This window comes from Lynx rufus, unplaced genomic scaffold (genome assembly GCF_022079265.1).
Source record: "Lynx rufus isolate CCGP_SWC_20201006 ecotype Redwood Valley unplaced genomic scaffold, mLynRuf1.p SCAF_1, whole genome shotgun sequence".
Taxonomy (NCBI): domain Eukaryota; kingdom Metazoa; phylum Chordata; class Mammalia; order Carnivora; family Felidae; genus Lynx; species Lynx rufus.
In genome coordinates, this window is record NW_025814823.1 from 15,067,934 (window position 1) to 15,084,371 (window position 16,438).

General features: G+C 37.4%; 1 protein-coding gene across 1 annotated transcript in view; it reads right to left on the bottom strand.

Annotated features, from left to right (window-relative positions):
• The window catches only part of CCDC169 (coiled-coil domain containing 169), a 46,445-nt gene that overhangs the window by 4,242 nt on the left and 25,765 nt on the right, over window positions 1-16,438 (bottom strand). Inside the window, exons 5-7 of the mRNA XM_047076057.1 lie at window positions 11,400-11,498; window positions 11,127-11,180; window positions 6,316-6,392 (exon numbers count right to left, since the gene is read on the bottom strand). Coding sequence (XP_046932013.1) covers window positions 6,316-6,392; window positions 11,127-11,180; window positions 11,400-11,498 — 230 coding nt within the window. The remainder of the gene's footprint in view (window positions 1-6,315; window positions 6,393-11,126; window positions 11,181-11,399; window positions 11,499-16,438) is intronic.

Consider the following 16,438-nt stretch of genomic DNA (forward strand, 5'->3'; position numbering starts at 1 on the left):
CTAATTCTTTATATTCAAAAAATACTGTACATTGTAGAATAATAATAACAGCTGCTATTATGGAACTAGGGATTTTTCAATAATCTCTAATTTTCATATTAACCATTCAATCTGGATTTCATCATGCCCATATAACAGGTGAATAAACAGAGTATGAGGGAGGTTACTTTACATAAAGCCACATTAAATCTAAGTGGCAGAGGCAAAAACTGATTCATCTATCTGCTCCAAACCCAGTCAAATTTTTCAGTTACCACCTTACTTTTCACTATTTTTTAAAATACCATACTGCATCATCTACACAAATACTTACACTGTTATTTTGACTTGAGGGATTCCATAGTCATTCTAGTAGATGAATTTTCTCTTGCCTTTTTTCCTTTATTTTATTTAAGTTTAAAATTTTTTTAATTTTTTAAATAATCTCTACACTTAACATGGGGCTCAAACTCATAACCCTGAGATCAAGAGTTGCATGCTCTACTGACTGAGCCAGCCAGGTGCCCCTTGGTTTTTCTCCATTAATATAATATAGTTAAAAATGATTAAAAAGAATACATATTCTTTTCTTTAAAATGGCTGCCCCACTTCTACCCTACAGAAACAAGTGGAAACATGAAAAGCAATTAGACACAAATACCCAGTTAATAATTACCTTGACTTCCTACACACGTCTAGTTCCAAGTGAAGTTATCAAGGTTTAGTTTTTTTCTGTGCTTATTTAAAATCTTTATTGTTCTTTTCTGAGTAGAACCAATGGAACTTTATAAAACTAGCTCTATATCTTGAATACCCATTATAAGCTGGGTACTTTAGGTTGTGTAAAAGTACACATATTCTTATAGAAAATGCCAGAAGGTATAAGTCATTCATAATCCCACCTTACTATTTTGTATTATAATTTTTACTTACTACTATAAATAAATGTTTTCCTATGTCAGTTATATAATTTCCTAGAATGTAATATTTTGTAACTTCATAATACCCTCATAGTTTATTAAATTATTCATTCCCTTAATGTTGGATATTTTGGTTGTGTTTTCTCAGTTCTAGCTGCTTTTCTTATCAAAAGGAGGTTCCCTGAATAATCTATCTCTTAGTGAGTCCTAGAATCATTTTCCCTCAGGTCCTGTGATTCCAGGGCACTAAAGGATTGCTTTGTTATTTTCTTCCTCTAGAGCTTTTTATCACTCTAGAACACTTCTAAACAGAAAAAAAAAAAAAAATGAGGCTGTTCACACTAAAGAAAAATTCATTTTATAGTTGTTTACTTTTAGGAAACACTGCTTGTGTTACCAGCTTTTGAACTCCTTGCTTGCAGGAAAATGATTTTTTATAGTTAATACATGCCATGAGTCATAATAATAAGGTTACCTATTAACTTGTCTAGAAGTTTTCAGCAACTTCCAAACTTCATCCTAAAGAGATGATTTCTATTTATCTTAAAGATAATATCTCTTATTTATCCTTTTTTTCTTTTTTTAATATTTTATTTTTAAGTAATCTCTACACCTGATGTGGGGCTTGAACTTAAATCCCCAAGATCAGGAGTCTCATGCTCCACTGACTGAACCAGCCAGGTGCCCTGTATCTTTTTTTCAAATCAGTCTATACAAGGATCTCTGGAATACATCTTTCAATAGCAGTATAGATATCTTGTTCATTTCTGGGCATGGTTCCACAAAGTAGGAGTATATATGGTGGCTAATATTCACTTATCCCTCTTCGATAGACTTAAAAAAATATATAGTATATCACAGGGACACCTCGGTGGCTCAGTCAGTTAAGCATCTGGCTCTTGATTTCAGCTCAGGTCATGATCTCCGGGTTTGTGGGATCCAGCCCCGCATGGGGCTGTAAGCACCATATGCTGTAAGCACAGAGCCTACTGGGAATTCTCTCTCCTCCTCTCTGCCCCTCCCCCACGTGCATGCTCTCTCTCTCCCTTTCTTCCTCTCAAAATAAATAAATATTTTTTAAAAAACAGCATATCACAGTGAAATGGGTATTTCCTAATGCTCTGATTTATTCTGAACATTAGGAAAACTCCATAAGTCGATATTTAATATTAGCATATGTAGGAATATCAACCAAAGCAAACATTAAAAGCCACCAAAACTTGATTTTTAAAATACTGCTTTAAGCATAATACATATACAGAGTGCATAAAACATCGTTGTAAGCGCTATGAATTATAATAAAGTGAATACTCATGTAACCACTACCCGGGTCAACAAACAGAATGCTGCCATCACATCGGAATACCTTGTGCTCCTCCCAATTATCATCCCCCTTCTCCTTTCCATTAGTAAACACTATCCTGTCTTCTGACACCACAGTTTAATTTTGCCTGTCTTTGAACATGATATAAATAGAATCATACGTGTTCTTTTATTTCTGGCCTCTTTTCCCCAACACTGTGATGATTATCCATGATGTTGTGTGAGCTGTAGTTTGTTTTTATTGTTGTTATTATTCATATATATAATATATTCATGTTATTATTAATAAATATGTGAATATTTGTTTTTATATGAGTAACATAGATGTATAAATTTGTATCTCTTAAAAATTTTATCGATTCTACTATTTTTAAAAAATGTTTATTTATTTTGAGGGAGAGAGGGTGTGTGCATGAACTACAGAGAGGTAGAAGGGGAGGGAGGGAGAGAATCCCAAGCAGGTTCTGCGCTGTCAGCACAGAACCCAATGCAGGGCTCAATCTCACAAAACATGAGATCATGACATGAGCTAAAATCAGAAGTCTGATGCTTAACCAATTGAGCCACCTAGGCGTCCCCATTCTGCTACTGATAGATATTTGAGTTGTTTTCAGCTTATGGCTGTTATGAATAAAGCTTCTATGAAACATTCTTGGACAGGTTTTTTTGGTGTAAATGTATGTACCATTTGGTTAGGTATGTAACTAAGAATGCAATTGTTGGGTCATAGAGTAGTTATATAATCATCTAAATGTAGAAAGTAATATTAAACACTATTCCAAAGTGGTTGCATAAATTTACACATCCTCCATACCTTTGACAACACTTGGAATTATCAATCTTAAAATTTGTGGTGGCCTCTCAAAAAAATTTTTTTGAGAGAGAGAGAAAGCAAGAGCAAGCTAGGGAGAAGGGCAGAGGGAGAGGGAGAGGAAGAAACCCAAGAAGTCTGCACACCCAGCACAGAACCCAATGTGGGACTTGATCCCACGACGCTGGGATAATGACCTGAGCCGAAATCAAGAGTCGGTAGCTCAATTGACTGAGCTACTAGGCACCCCTGGTCATCTCATGGTTTTCATTTACATTTGGCTGAATAAGTAATGGTGTTGAGTACATTTTCACATGTCCATTGGCCATTTGGATATCCTCTTCTGTGGGGGGCTTAACATTAAAACTTGGTTTTCTTTATTTTTCTAAAACTTGATTTTAAGACTAAAATCAAAAAGTATACTAAATTCCAGAGTTAAGGCAGTAATTAAGTACAATTTTTTTAAGTTTATTTATTTATTTTAATAAATGAGCAAGAGGGCAAGAGTACGCATGAGTGGGGGAGGGGCAGAGAGGGAGAGAGGGAGAGAATCCCAAGCAAGCTCTATGCTATCTGAGCGGGGCCTGATGCGGAGCTCAATCTCAGGAACCCTGAGATCATGACCTGAATGGAGATCAAGCGTTGGACGCTTAAACAACTGAACCACCCAGGCGCCCCAATAATATTTTAAAGTAGTGCCAATTATATATACCTAATTTGGAAGGTTATAGGTATATAGAAATGTTTCTATTATTTGAGTTATTTGCGTTATTAATACTTCTAGAAAATGAAGAGTTGTTTGTCTATTTGTGTAATCATTTATTCACTCATGCATTCATTAAAAAAATTAGTAAACACCTATTCATGCCAGGCACTATATTCAACATTAGGTTCTATCAAAGATGGAAGTGATACATCTGAGCTCAAGCAGTGCGGTGCCAGAGGCCCCAAACAAGCTTACTGAGCCGGTATTTCAGACCACGTCATCCACCTCTGATGCACCAGCACCTCTAGCTCAATTCAGACCGATGTCATGGAGGCCCAGCAGACACTGACTGCCAGGGTGATACAGCAGGGGGCCAGGAGGAAGGAGTTTGGTATCTAGGTCATTTGCTCAAGGCTCCTTTAATACTGCCTTGCTCAATTTGACAGTAAGTGGATGAGTACCACTTACACATGGCAAACAGGACTCAGATTCTCAGGGTAGGTCACCTCATTAGAAGGAAAGAAAGCCCACGCTTCGTCCACTGATGAGTCAGCTTGATACAAGGGACTGCAGCTGCACTGCACTCCTATTCTCTCTGCCTAAACCTATTTCCTTCCCTTGCCCTCGAGGAACTCATTTTAAGAAGGCTCACTAGTAAACTTCTTGCATGCTGATTTCAGAGTCTCCCTGAGAGATCCAATCTACAACAGTATTCAGTGGAAAATCAAACTGCTCTAACAGAGTATAGTCTAGTGTTATATATGTATATGTGTGATGATTAGGGTAAGTTTTATCTGTATTTTCAAAATATTTCTCCCTTCATTATTTAAGTAGATTTGAATAAAAGAGGTAATATCTTTCTAAAAGAAATTTGAAACGGAAGACATATGTAAAAATAAAAAAAAGAAATATGCAGGGTGACTGTACCAGGCCTGAAACTGCTTTCCTTACAAAGGCCTGTTTGCAAGGTTGGCCCTTGGTTGGTGTCTGGGAACTTAGTGGTAAAAAGTTCCATACATGGATATAACTTTCCTTAAATGAAAAAGAACGGCTCACTGTACTTAAGCTGTACAAACACTATGGTTTATGTGAACATCTGTTTTCCTTCTGGAAGTCTGGAATTTGGTATGTGTTGAGCACAGGGCACATATGTGACCAGTGGGCGCCCCCCCCACCACCGCCCTAGGCACTGTATCTGATGAGTTTCCCTGGAAGATAAAACTTCATGCATTGTTGCACATGGTATATACCTACTGCTGGAGGAATTAAGTGTGTTCTATGTGACTCCACTGGAGGACTTTTAGAAACTTGTACCTAGTTGCCTCCAAATTCCATCCCATACACCTTTTTCCTTTGATGATTTTTCTTTGTATCCTTTGGCTGAAATCCATCCTAGCTGTGTGCACAAATATATGCTGAGTCCTGTGAGTTGTTTTAGCAAATCACTGAACAGGGGAGTGGTCTTGGGGCCCCCTAGCACAGGTATAATAGTTTCCAGAGGGAAGTTCTTTCCCAGAATTGAATGTTTTAACTCTATTATATTTCTACTGATAAAAATATACAGGATAATGATTTATAATTTAAAATATTTATGACCATGGGGTGCATGGATGGCTGAGTTGGCTAAGTGTTCAACTGTTGGTTTTGATTCAGGTCATGATGTCACAATTCATGGGTCTGAGCACCACACTGGTCTCTACAGCTGGCAGCAGGGAGCCTACTTGGTATTCTCTCTCTCTCCCTCTCTCTCTGCTCCTTCCCCCCATTTGTGCTGCTCTGTCTCTATCAGAATAAACTAAACTAAACTAAACTAAACTAAACTAAACTAAACTAAACTATGACTACCGAAGGAAGAATACACTTTTACCCATCTAACCAAATATTGGACAAAATGTATCCCTTGAATCTTTACGAAAAAAAAAAATTGCTAAGATATTGCATATACCTTGAGTGCCTGTATTTGAAAAGAATTCTGATTTATAGCTAATTTACATCTTGGTTTACTTTTTTATATCATTAACTTATATATAAGTATATTCTCCTAAATAGAATAAGGTAGAATTGCCTGACTAATTCTTCTGGATTTAGTAGAGAACAGGAAAAATCATGTGTGGACATAACTTCCTAAACGCATAAAACATTCCTCTGTTCTTTATTCATCCTAAATTGTCTTTGTTTACATAGGAAAACACAGTTTAAACTGCACTGTCATCTACACTAATTTCAGTATCCATCTTTGGTCAGTAAAAAAGTTAAGGCTGATAATTTAATTGTATTTATATTGTTGTTAATGGTGTCGATTTAGGCTCTTCTTGGGTATGGCATTGTTCTAGCTTAGGAAACAAGAACTTACCATGTTGGAGGACAAAACATATTCTCGGGATCTACAAAAATGTATATAAATAGTGAATAGAGAGCACAAACTTCTTTAAGTTCTTCTACCATCTGTTTGTTATTTTATATTGTTGCTATAAAATCTAGAAGTTCAACTTCCAAATATAATGGACACCTGTTTTGTCAGTACCATCCACAGGCAAATATAATTAATTAGAAAGGAAGGATACAGTTAGACTTACATTTTCACTGAATTCTCTTTCATTCTAGGCAGTTGATCCATCTGTTGCCTTTTAGAAACTTGGTATGAGTCAGAGACCTGAAATACAAACATTTGAGCATTTGTCCTCTTATTTCATGACTGATTTTGAGCTAAGAGAAATAGTCCATTCTCAATTAACTCTTTTATAACCAGGCCCTTAGGTGGCATGCATAAGAGAAGCTAAATTCTGGCCTTCTCCAGGATTATAAGGTTTCTAAATATTATGGAGACCCCTCTATCTCAACCCCACATTCCATGTAGTTTTTATAACAAATACAGAGGAAATTGTTTAAATCATATCATCTATGGGTATAAAGATCATTAAAAGTTTTTGTAATAGACACTGAATATAAATAATACATGCATTCTGTCATTAAGGAAGATATGACCATAGAAGCTGTATGCGTCCTGAAATGGAAAGACAAGATCATATTTTTATTTTTGTCTGTTTTGAGATACTTCCACGGCACAAGAGTGGAGACTTCTTTGTAGGTGGTGGAACAATCAAGGCTGATGACCTTAGAGATAGATAGCAATTCAAGACATGAGTAAATGAGGTCATTCAGTAAGAACACACAGAGAAGAGAGCTGATCATATAAACTAAAGAAAGCACCTTTTAAGGGATAGGAGAATTGCCAAAGGCCATTATTTAAACAATAGGAAAACCCAGGACAAAATACTGTCATTAAAGTCAAGAGATGAGGGATATTCAAAAAAGTGAGCGTGGTTAGCAATATGAAATGCCTCAGAGATGTTTACTACCAGGAGGCTTGAAAAGGAGTCATGTTTGGCAATTAAAAAGTAAACTGTGGCACAGCCAGTGGTGGGAGTCAGAGGGAGTTGAAAGAGGTCGAGGAGTAAAAGCAAAACAGTGAGTATATCCACCTTTGCACAAAGTTTAACTGAGAAAAGGAAAGCTAAGTAGTAGGGGGTTTTTTGTTTGTTTTTTAACATTTATTTATTTTTGAGAGAGAGAGAAAGAGAAAGAGAGAGAGAGACAGCAAGCTTGAGTGGGGGAGGGGCAGAGAGAGAGGGAGACACAGAATCCAAAGCAGGCTCTGGGCTCTGAGTTGTCAACACAGAGTCCAATGTGGGGCTCAAACTTACGAATCATGAGAACATGAGCTGAGCCAAAGTCGGAGGCTTCACTGCCTGAGCCACCCAGGTGACCCTAGTAATAGTTTTATTAAGGTAGGGTAAAATAAAAGTTTGTTTTTGTTTTATTTTGGTAGAAGACGAGAGCATTTTTACGAAGATGTGAGACCATTTGCTAAGAGGGGCAATTTTGGGCATATTGGACCAGAAGACAGAATTCATTCATTTATTCACTCAGCAGATATTATGGAGTATCCACTATGGGCAACCTCAAATTTAGCACTAGGGCACAAAGATAAATCATGGTTCTTACAATCTATTGGAGAAAACAGCACAATAAATAGATTGTACAATTCGCTGCCTCGACAGAGGTTTGCACAGGTGCTTTGTAAGCATAAAGCAGATGCTCATTTGGGCTATAGGGGGCCTGGACGAGTAGCCAGTCAAGAACTGGAAAGGACATTCCAGGCAGAAGGAGCAGCAAGGGCCTACAACTATAAGGCAACATGACAGATGTAGGGACCACATATATGGCTGGTCTGGCTGCAGTACAGGATGTGAGCAGGAACACGGATGGAAAGGCAGGCACTGTGTGTTGGAAAGGACCTTGTAGACCCCTCTAACAAGCTTTGCTGAGATCCTCTGGACAATGCAGAGTCACTGAAGGTTTTAAATGGGGAACAACATCGTATCTGCATTTCGCAAGGATTTCTCAGGCAGCAGAGGAGGAAAAAAATGGCAAGATTTTAACAGCTATGCTATTGAGATTATATTTCAAGTCTAGATTTAAATCTGGGGAACTCTATTTTCAATTGAACAATAACAAAATAGAGTTGTTTGAAAAGACAACAGAACAGTTGGATAGGTTAGAACCCATGTCGGAGGGAATTGCTAGTGTAACTTTTGTTGTAATTTAATATTTTAGCGTAGGGGAAAAAACTATGGAAACACTTAAGGGTTGTTTTCAAATATTTGAGAAGCTGTTACACAGGAGAAGTATAGAATTATTCTATATTCTTCAGAGGATGCAACTAAAACCAATAGATTTTAAGGAAGGAGAATAAGGAGCATCACATGATGCTGTAACAATTCTAATAATTACAATTGCTTGACAATGAAACAGAATGGCCTCAGGTTCCCTATCTTTAAACCAAAGTATTATATTCAACAATGTCTCAGATCCACTGCTAAAATTCTATGTTTATGGGAATAGAACTTAAGTTTATTATGTGTTACAAGCAGCTCTAGTCAGTCTTTCTGCCTGGCTTTTAAGTAATGAATGTACTTATATATTCTTGAAAATCAACTATACACATAGTGTGTAAACTGGAAAAATCGTGAGATATGGAAACTCCGTTTCATTCAAAACAGTGAAGACAGCAGAAGTATACACAACAGACTCAGCCAATAGCTCTAGTTATCCACCTAAGAATAATTATTTATGTATTCAGCATGGAAAGAACTGCAGATCATCCACTGACCTTTCCAGTCACTGGAGTATCCACATGGTCAGAACCATCTTTGACTGTAAAGATTAACAATTCACTCTAGAGTGAAAATCCTTATTAACATTTATACTGGAGAACAGGATTAACAGCTTCCTGGGAAGCTGTTAAAATAGGCTTTGATTGTATGTTCAGTGATCCTGCATAATCAGAGTAGAACCTATTCCACCTAAATGAATTTTTCAGATAAACAAAGGTAAAGGAGGAAGCTGAGGCAGGAAGAAAATCTAATGCCCCTGTCACAGAGAGGGAGGCTCGGGAGATCAGGAAAGAAAAACAGGAAAATAATACTCACCACTTATTAGAATTCAGAATGTATTATGGGCCAGGCATTTTACTCAGCACTTTACATATATTACATCTCTAAACACTCACAAATCCCCTGCAAGACACTACTATTATTTCCCCTTCTACCAAGAAGGAAAGAAATTACGGCCCCAAAGCTCAAATGACACTCAAGTACAAAGCTGGGTTTTAAATCCAAATTTACAATGACTCCAAAATCTGTGGTTCTTTCATTAAATCACAATCTCATAAAGCAGGTAGCGTTTACGCTAGAACTTCAGGGAAGCAGAGTTGACATGCATGAAAAGCAGCATATTCTAGGGGGACTCATGGTCTGATGAAAGGCAGGAGTAAGTAGTGCTGCCAACTAAGTATCCAGTACCATCAAGTATAAACTGACTGTTTTATGGGTGGGAGGCTACAAGGAGTGATCCTATTTTGTCTCAATTTCCTAATTTATTCTTAGTACTAGAAATCTAAGCCTCCGTTTACCCACTACTGCCCTGACTTTCATTCCCAAATTGTTCTATACATCCCCTTCTCAGCTCCAATCCCTAGTCTTTTTTTTTTAATTTTTTTTTACATTTATTTATTTCTGAGAGACAGAGCGTGAGTGGGGGAGGGGCAGAGAGAGAGGGAGACACAGAATCTGAAACAGGCCCCAGGCTCTGAGCTGTCAGCACAGAGCCCTATGCGGGGCTCGAACTCCCAAACCGCGAGATCATGACCTGAGCCGAAGTTAGATGCTTAACCAACTGAGCTACCCAGGTGCCATTCCAATCCCCAGTCTTAATTCCATCCTCTCAATCCTTTCATTGATCCTCTGGAAACACCAGATTAGTGACTAGCAGACTATCTTTATGGCAACCTAGACCTCAAGGTCCTCTACTTCCTTACCTCACCTAGTTATCTCCTGAAGACTCCAATCCTCTTTTTGGCTCTTTGTCCCTTGACTATCACTGTTGAAACTCTGCAGAGCTATATTCTAGACTCTCTTTTCTTTTCACCCTGTGTGTATTCTCCCTGATACATTTCATTCATTCACTTGGCTTCATTTACTATCTATATGCCAATAATTTCCATGTTTATATCTCCAATTTTTGTCTTTTCTTCCCTGAGATTCATATGTCCAACTGCTCTTTGGATGCTTCCATTTAGATAATGCACATTGAAAACTAAACTCATATCGTGATCTTAAAACATCCATCAGAATAAAGTTGCTAAAGTTTAAATATTTAAATGTTAAATAGGTAACCAACTACTAAAAAAAAGATGTGATAAATGTTATGAAACATTGAGATGAAAACAGTCTTTTAAACTATGATATGTGAAGCCATAAATAAAAGATAGCTCTGACAACATCAAAACAAAAACTCTATAATACTAACATCATAAATAAAACTGAAAGGCAAATGAAAAACTATGGAAAATATATGCAACATCATTTTTAATTTACTGATCACTTTCCTGTCCTGTCATTTGTAGTTGCATACTTTCCAATTCTGTACTAAGTTGCTAGCCCTTTCTAGTGATAGCAGTGCTATATCTATCTTAGATCTCACTGTGCATAATTATGACATAAAATACCATGAATTTCATTATAGCACAGGGATAACTGCTTATTTGGTTGAGTTTTAGAAATTACAGATCAAACTTAAAAGATAACGAAAGAAGCAAATATGAAAAAATTCCCTTAATTTGGGAAACTTTTATCTCCTTTTATGCCTTTTTATAAAAGCTATAAATTTGCTTTTTCACTTTATATATTTAGAAACTTGGTACATTTTCTCCTATAATCCCAACATGTTTATCAAATCAAACCAATCAAAAACCTAGAAAAGTGAAAAATGTAATTTATAGTGAGAGGAAACTCTTAAAATTTGGAAGTAAGAAAATAAAAGTTACCTGAGACATTTCAGCCAGATAGGTATGGCACTCATTGTTGGTCTTGTGGTAAGCCTACAAGAAACATACAAAAATAAAGAACCCAACATCAGAGAAGATTTGCAATACTAGCAAGACTATTACTAAGTCAAGTTTATGTCTCTATGTTTTTTTTCAATAGTGTAGGAAATAGTTTTGTAAGTATTTTGTGATAATAATATAGTAGGTTTGTAGATAACATACTAAAAATCATGGCAGTTACAAAGAAATTTCTAGTATAGAATAAAAACAAACCTTTGATTCTTGTTCCAGTCTCAGTGCATAGTCTTTCACTTGATTTTTAAGCCTCCTTTTCTCTTTTTCTAGCTGTTTAAGTAATATATTTAAGGATTCCTGAAAGTATAAATAGTAAATCTTTACATTTACTCATGTTCTAAATAATAATACATTTCAATGACAAATGCCTTCTACCCCATAACGTTCTGTGATTTCAAATTCTATAGTATATACCTTTTAAGTAATAGTAATAACTACAATATTTTTGAATCCTAACAATATGCCAAGTCAGTACTTGTGCTAAGTGCTTTCCACAGATTTTTTCAGTTAATCCTTACAACAGCCATAGAGACGGCTAATATATTTATTTCCATTTTACTGTTAAGAAAATCACATCTGATAGATGTTAAATAACTGGTCCAAAGACACACAGCTAATAAGTGGTGAAGCTGTTATTAGAACCCAGGTAGTCTGGGGTGCCTGGCTGGCTCAGTTAGTGGAGCATGTGACTCTTGATCTTGAGCCCCACTTTGGGTGTAGAGATTACTTAAAACTAAAATTTTTAGGGGCACCTGGGTGGCTCAGTCGGCTAAGCATCCAACTTGGGCACAGGTCATGATCTCACAGTCTGTGAGTTCGAGCCCCGCGCCGGGCTCTGTGCTGACAGCTCAGAGCCTGGGGCCTGTTTCAGATTTTGTGTCTCCCTCTCTCTCTGCCCCTCCCCTGCTCATGCTCTGTCTCTCTGTCTCTCTCTCTCAAAAATAAATAAACATTAAATAAATAAATAAATAAATAAATAAATACAAAATCTTTGGGGAAAAAAAAAGAACCCAGGTAATCTGACTCCAAAAGCCACACATGCTAAACAATTATTATGTATATATCCATATGATTGATACCAGCATAACAATAGTAGAGAGGAAGAACAGACAATGAAGTTGATGGCCAGAAGAACTAAAGGAATATTGCAGAGTAGGACAGTTCTGGAAGCTAAGACTTCAATCCAGATACCGTTCATCACAAATAGCTGGAGCTGAGTAGAGGTTTAGCCAAGTGCCAGAGCAATAATGCATTATACCAATTTGAATTAAAAGTTTAATCCCTAAACTAATAACTAATCATTTGCAGTAACCCCAATTATTTCTTGTATTCTTACACATTAATGTTTTTAAAAAAATCTCCAAATCGAATTCTATATAACCCTTGTTGGTCATGATCTAGGTCACTGAATTTATTAAAACATTTAAAGAAAAAAAAAAAAAACCAGAAGCAGCTGATTTAAAGCTCCACAAGGGGAAACTGAGATATTTTAGAGCTCATATCTTCCTCCTGAAAAATAGTTAATTCTGTAAAAACTTTACTAATTCTCTCCTAGATACTTGTTATAATTATTAGGATTTTAAAAATTGTATCAATAGGATAATTAGGTCAGCTGAGACCAGGAAAGTTCTTGTCTCTAAAAATAACACCAGTGATAAAACAAATCCCTTGGTTGTGACAATTCTCCACTATGCATATTTGATTACCATTAAAATATAACTGGGTGATATTTCTCAGGCACGCATTATTTGTCTTTGAAAATTATACACTGGCATCATAAACGGCTTTCAGTCCACCTTCCCCAAATACAAACTTGCTCCAGAAGAAGCTCCATGAAAATCCCACAAATTTAAGAGGCTAAACTGATTTATCTTAAGGAAACTATGACCTAATGAAATAAGCCACTGCTCAAGTATGAAGAGTTTTTAAACCAATAATCAGAGACTGATGGAAGTAGTGCAAAATACTGCTGCACAGACCTTTGCTCCAAGGATTCCAAGCTTAGCCCACCAGAGTAATATGGTTCAGTTAACATCATTTGTTAAGTACACTTTTATAAAGGTAAAAGATAATCTAACTCTTTTTAATATTGTTTCAATGGGAAAATGCACTCTAAGTTCTTATTTTATTTTATTTATTTATTTTGAGAGAGAGAGAGAGAGAGTGTGTCAGTCAGCAGGGGAGTGGCAGAAAGAGAGGGAGAGAGAGAATCCCAAGCAGGTTCCACACTGTCATCACAGAACCCGATGTGGGGGCCCGAACTCACAAACCATGAGATCATGACCTGAGTCAAAATCATGAGTCAGACTCTCACCTGACTGAGCCACCCAGGTGCCTCACACTCTAAGTTCTAAAAGAAATTATCTTATTGATAAACTACTGGGATACAAATTATTTTTATATTAATGTTGACCTGAATGAGATATGACCTAGAACTCTAGAAGCTTATACAAGAAATGTACATATGCAACAGGTAAAATTCAAGGCAATATATGATGAAATGCCAAAATGTGAAGCACAGACAATAAATGTCTCACAAGTTTTTTTAAAGAGGCCAATCAACACGGACTAGAGAGAGCATTCAGGATCCCCCAAAAGAGAAGGATTTGGATGGGAAAAAAAAGGGGAGCTATATATTGATCAAAGACTTGAGTCAAAATGATTATTTAGTGGTAACAACAGAGGTAAAGCAAAGTATTTCAGAAATAAATAAGAGGTAAGGTAAGATAATTAAGGAAAGCCCTGGTTATAGAAGACTTAGATTGCCAGGCTCAGGAAGCTAAACACAGGGGGCTATTGGAAGGTATTAAACAAGTGGCAAAATGAAAGCAGGGGGGTAGGAATACTAACCAAGTGGCAGTTTCTATGACAGAAGAAGTTTCTATGTTATTTACTGATGTGGATTTGCAGTTCTAAGCTTTGAAGCTTAAATATTTTTAATACACTTTCTTTGTGTTAGACTATATCGCACTACTACTCCTGACTAAATTCTTTGTCTTGTTACCTAATATTACAATTCATTCATTTATTCAAAAAATATTCATCAAGCACCTCCTATGTTCCAGACGTTGTGCTAAGGATACCACAGTGAGATTTACAAACCCAGATCCTGACCTCACGAAGCTGAGAGTCTTATATGGCTTACCTTGGTGAATGTTACATGTAAGCATAAGAATAAACTGTATTCTGTCATTGGATGGAATATTCTATAAATGTCAATCGATTGAGTTGATTGCTGTTCAGGTCAACTATGTCTATTGACTTTTCTCCCTTTTTGATCTATCAATTACTGACAGGGTGGGTGTTACTTTAATAGTGAGTGGATATGCCTATTTTTCCTCCATTAATTCATCAAAATCACCATGTAAGTGTTCCTACCAGTTTCCAGCAGGCTCTGTTCCAAGGAAGCAGATGTCATTAGTAACTATCTAGATTTGTCTGTTTATACAGATTTCAGGATGGGAGTTTGCCCTGCAAACTCAGTTCACTAATGAGTCAAGAACAGTGATTGGGTGTGTTGAACAGTGTGAACAATGATTCACCTTTTTTTTGTTGTAATGACAGCACTATGCACACTGGAGCTGAAGCCAGAAGTCGCAAACTGTTCTTGATCCTCTTTTCTAATTGGAACAAAAAGAATGCATTCTCGAAATCGGTGGCTGCACACCCTACACTGAAGGCTGACTAGCGAGCTCCAGCAGGGATACCACATCTGGCAAAGCAGGTGCAGTTGGGGCTACCAATTGGTTAAGCCTGCAGTGGCCTATAGTCTTTCTCTAAAATTCATCCAGTTTTTGCAGGGGCCAGACTAGCAACTTAAATAGAGCAATGATAGGCACTAGGACCCTTCCATCTTTTAGGTTTTTAATTGTGGCACTAATCACTGCTCTTTTCCCCGGGATAAGAAATTGTGTTTGCTTTACAATTTTGACCTTGGGTGGGAGAGGGACAGTTTCTAAAGTTTCCATGTGTTTTTTCCCATTGTGATAGCTTTTACTCCAGAGATGAAGGCCCAGTAAGGGGGGTTAACTTCAATTGTCAAGTATATCTGTTCCAATTATACACTCCGGGACTGGGAAAACGATCACCATGGGAGCAGGGGAGTTTATGAACACATGGGGCCCAGTGTGATTTGGACTGTAGGCATTTGGGGAATCAATGTCAACTTGGACTTCAAAATGTCTGGTCGTTTCCTTTCTCACAGTGTACCGTCACCCACACAAGTGGTCAGAGGCCCTTTTGGGCGAAAACTGGAGATATTGTCAAGATATATACTTGGACCAACATAGGGTCCTTTCTGCTAGGAATCTACCCATCTCTTTGGTCAATGATTTCTGAAACTGAAAATTGGTTCAGATCTGGCAAATGAGCAAAGAATTGTGCTTTCTACTGGGTTAACTGTCCTCAGCCTCTTGCTCCTCCATTCTTTTGCTTAATTTTTAAATGTTTATTTATTTTGAGAGACAGAGAGAGAGGGAGTGAGGATGGAAAGGGAGGGGCAGAGAGAGAAGAAAAGAGAGAGAATCCCAAGCAGGCTCTGTCCTATCAGCACGGAGCCCAATGCGGAGCTCGAACCCATGAACCATGAGATCATGACCTGAGCTGAAACCAAGAGACAGACACTCAACTGACTGAGCCACCCAGGTGCCCCTCTTTTTTTTATAGATGCTTAACAGCACCCTCATTAATTGGCTCAGCTGCCAGAAGAGGAAGTGAGAGCAACTCCTGAGGGGAGAACCTGTTGCCTTGTTGGAGAGAGGACTATATAGCATCTTCTAAGACAGTGAGGTTTCTAGCCCTTACTAGAGGTAGAGGTGGGTCACCTCTGCCTGCCCAGAGGGTGCAGCTGTAGTTGTTAAGTCAACATCCTCAGGGGCATCCATCCAGATGTCCTATCATACTTTTCAGGACCCCTGATTATTCCTATCAGGACCCTGCCCTTTGCATAACACATGTGCATGGACTGACTATCTGAATACCTCTGGAGCTCTGCAACTCACAATCAGGTCTTCAGCCCTACTGTTTTACTGTGTCTGCCCTTCTACTACTGGTATAGAAGGCCTCTTTAGAGACTACCACCAAGACTCTCTGCTTTTCACTCTTAGATATTAGTGCTTATCAACTATTCTCAGTCTCATTTATCCTTACACAGGGTGTCAATACAAGTTAAAAATAACCCCCTATTGTCCAAATATGAAACCTTTCACAATATTCCCCTCTGCCATAAAATTTCCCAA